Below are 2,688 nucleotides of genomic sequence, written 5' to 3' on the forward strand. Positions count from 1 at the left end.
AGCACAGGCCTCACGTCGCTGGGTTTTGGGGCGCCGTCGTGCTCGCCTACATGGCGATGCAGCTCCATATCACCACAGCCTTCTCTGTCCTCATCAACCCGGCGTTTTACATGGCGGAGTTTGTGAATCTTGGCATGCACAGACAGCGCAAGTCGACTGATGTCGAGAACGGACTCGAGTACGCTGAGTCCACGACCCCAGCGGATGAGATCATGAAACAGGCGAACGTCGTGGCCGACCACAAGTGTCATTGCACATGTCACGGTGAGACTGACGCCGAGACGACCGAGTACCGCGGCGCCAACGCCATCAAGTACATCGTACTGCGCACCTGCATCACCGTGATCCTCGTTGTGTTGTCCATCCTGTTTAAGGACCACTTCTCCGATTTTGCTGATTTCGTGGGCTCGTCGTCGTTGACCATGAGCTGCATTCTGCTGCCGGTGGCTTTCTACCTGATCAAGGCTTGGAACAACATTCCCAAGGTGGAGAAGATTGCTGCCATTGTCGTATTTGTGGTTTGCCTCGTTTTCGGACTACTCGACGTACACGGCTGGCAGGAACCTGTTCGCTCCATCTGACTCGGAGGCTTCGTTCCCGTACTGCGAGCTTGAGTACCAGAACACCGTATTTTACAACTCTACGGCTGAGCACGAGACTTGAACACACCGTGTCGAGCTCCAAGCTTCAAGATATACATATATGTAGCTGTAGCTCATAAATAAGTCCCGTATGCTCCTGGTATATTTTGGTGCCAAGAACTGCGAATCAGTTTGCATACTTGTACAAATCATCAGATGTCCATATTTCAACCAATCATATGGATCTTAAAAGCGACATTTAATTCCCTTTTAAGATCGTTTAGGTGATAGATAAATTTTATCGATCACCACACGAGGTTTCTTTCTGAAAAGCCTAACTGGTATTTCTAATCAGGACTACTTCGTACTACCGAATTCCCTTAGTTATCACGTACTACTAGCCGAGTGCCGCCGCTACGCGGCGGTAGTTTAGGTTTAGTTCTACTTGTTTTGGCCTTCCCGCCTCCGCTACGTTTCGGCGGGATAAATATTAAAGAAAGGCTAAGCCTCGATATTTTTAATTCATTAATTTGGGTCAGTATCATGCATACCTGATGAAAAATAATTATTCTAATGATCTTCACTCATGATTCTTACTACATGTACAATTTCTTTAATATTGTTGGTTATCACTGTAATCTTCATGTTCCACCCAAAACTACCTGCACTTTAAATTACATTTATACAAACGCTACACAATATGTAACGGGGTACGTAGCCCTAAGTGTACCCTGGTTACATGAAGTGTGACACTTCACACTTCAGGTGTATGACACGTCATACTCCGGGATATTTGGTACAAGGTACCAAGGTCGTTCAAAGCCAACCATTGGTCAAACGACATTGCATTTCTATAGGTAACTTATAGTTTGTATTAAACCCAAACTTAACCTACCTATAAATATACTCAGTTTACAATCTACCTTATTTAGGTCACTTCGCTCTCTTTAAATAAAGAGGGGACCTGTGAACTGCCGTTCACTGAGAGTTTGTATACTCTCGGAAGATAACTTCCTCTAGCGCAAGGTGATGTGTGACCCCGTCACACTTGGTAGCACTAGTAGTCAATCCACGCCACCGCGGGTAGACTACCTGAACCTCTCCGAAGTTTGTTGCCATGGATAGGAACGACTTCTCCCAAATGAACGACTCTCAGTTCGAGTCGGTTCGGAAGATGGCAGGCATCTTCGGGATGGAGGCCCTGCAGAGCCTGGTGGTGTCAACACCGGCTGAGCAGCTCGAGCGCGTCAATGCATTCGACGCGTACGAGCATGGCCTCATCGCGCATGTGCGGGAGAACCTGCAGGCTCCGGCGGCGGAAGCAAATCCGCCTCACCCGAAGCCAATACGGCTGAAGGTTAAGCCGTATGAAGGGAAGGAAGGCGAGAACCTTCACTTCTGGGTCCGAGAAGTAGAGCTCGCGATGGACGCGGCTCTGATCTCGACCGAGCAACTGCGTGTTGCTTTTGCACTCTCCAACCTTAGCGGCCGTGCTAAGAGTTGGGTGTACACACGGGAAGCAACATCCCCTGGATGTTTCACATCCTGGGCTCAGCTGTGCGAACAGCTCCGAGCCGCGTTCCTCCCGGCGAACTACGAGTACCGCCAGCGTTCGCGCTTCCTCTCGTGTAAACAAGGAAGGCGCGAACTGCACGAGTATGTGCAAGAGATACGGGAGCTCACGGCATCCCTAGTGGGACACCCACTCAACGAACACATCAAACTGACTGTGTTCATGGGCGGCCTTCGAGTGGGCCCTGCACGCACTCAGCAGTTCCGGGTGCAGTCAAGCACTCTTGAAGAGGCGATTCAAGTGGCTCTTCAAGAAGAGTACAGCCATCGCCAGGCGCGTACGCCGGCCTCAGCATGGCCTGGGAGTTCTTTGTCGGCTCCCGGCCGAACAAGCCCCAACGGACCAGTTCCCATGGAACTCGAATACGCTGAACAGCGTGACATCCGCGGCTTCGGCTGCGGGAAGATGGGCCACTTCAAGCGCGACTGTCCTGCGAAAAGACTCCGCAGACGGTCCTTCCCCAAGCCCGTCCTCAAGGGTCGCTGGCAGAAGCCAGGATCCCGGGGACAGGGAAAGCTAGGAACCAGTAGGGGA

At 50.9% G+C, this 2,688-nt stretch overlaps 1 protein-coding gene across 1 annotated transcript; it reads left to right on the forward strand.

The window, feature by feature from the left end:
* Positions 1 to 56: 56 nt before the first annotated feature.
* Positions 57 to 663, forward strand: PITG_09418 (amino acid/auxin permease-like protein; the record flags this gene model as incomplete). Its single annotated transcript, XM_002903026.1, has 2 exons — positions 57 to 566; positions 610 to 663. The coding sequence occupies 2 exons, from the start codon at positions 57 to 59 to the stop codon at positions 661 to 663; spliced, it is 564 nt and encodes a 187-aa protein (XP_002903072.1).
* Between the last annotated feature and the right edge of the window lie 2,025 nt (positions 664 to 2,688).

The sequence above is a fragment of the Phytophthora infestans genome, genomic scaffold (genome assembly GCF_000142945.1).
Source record: "Phytophthora infestans T30-4 supercont1.15 genomic scaffold, whole genome shotgun sequence".
NCBI lineage: Eukaryota > Oomycota > Peronosporomycetes > Peronosporales > Peronosporaceae > Phytophthora > Phytophthora infestans.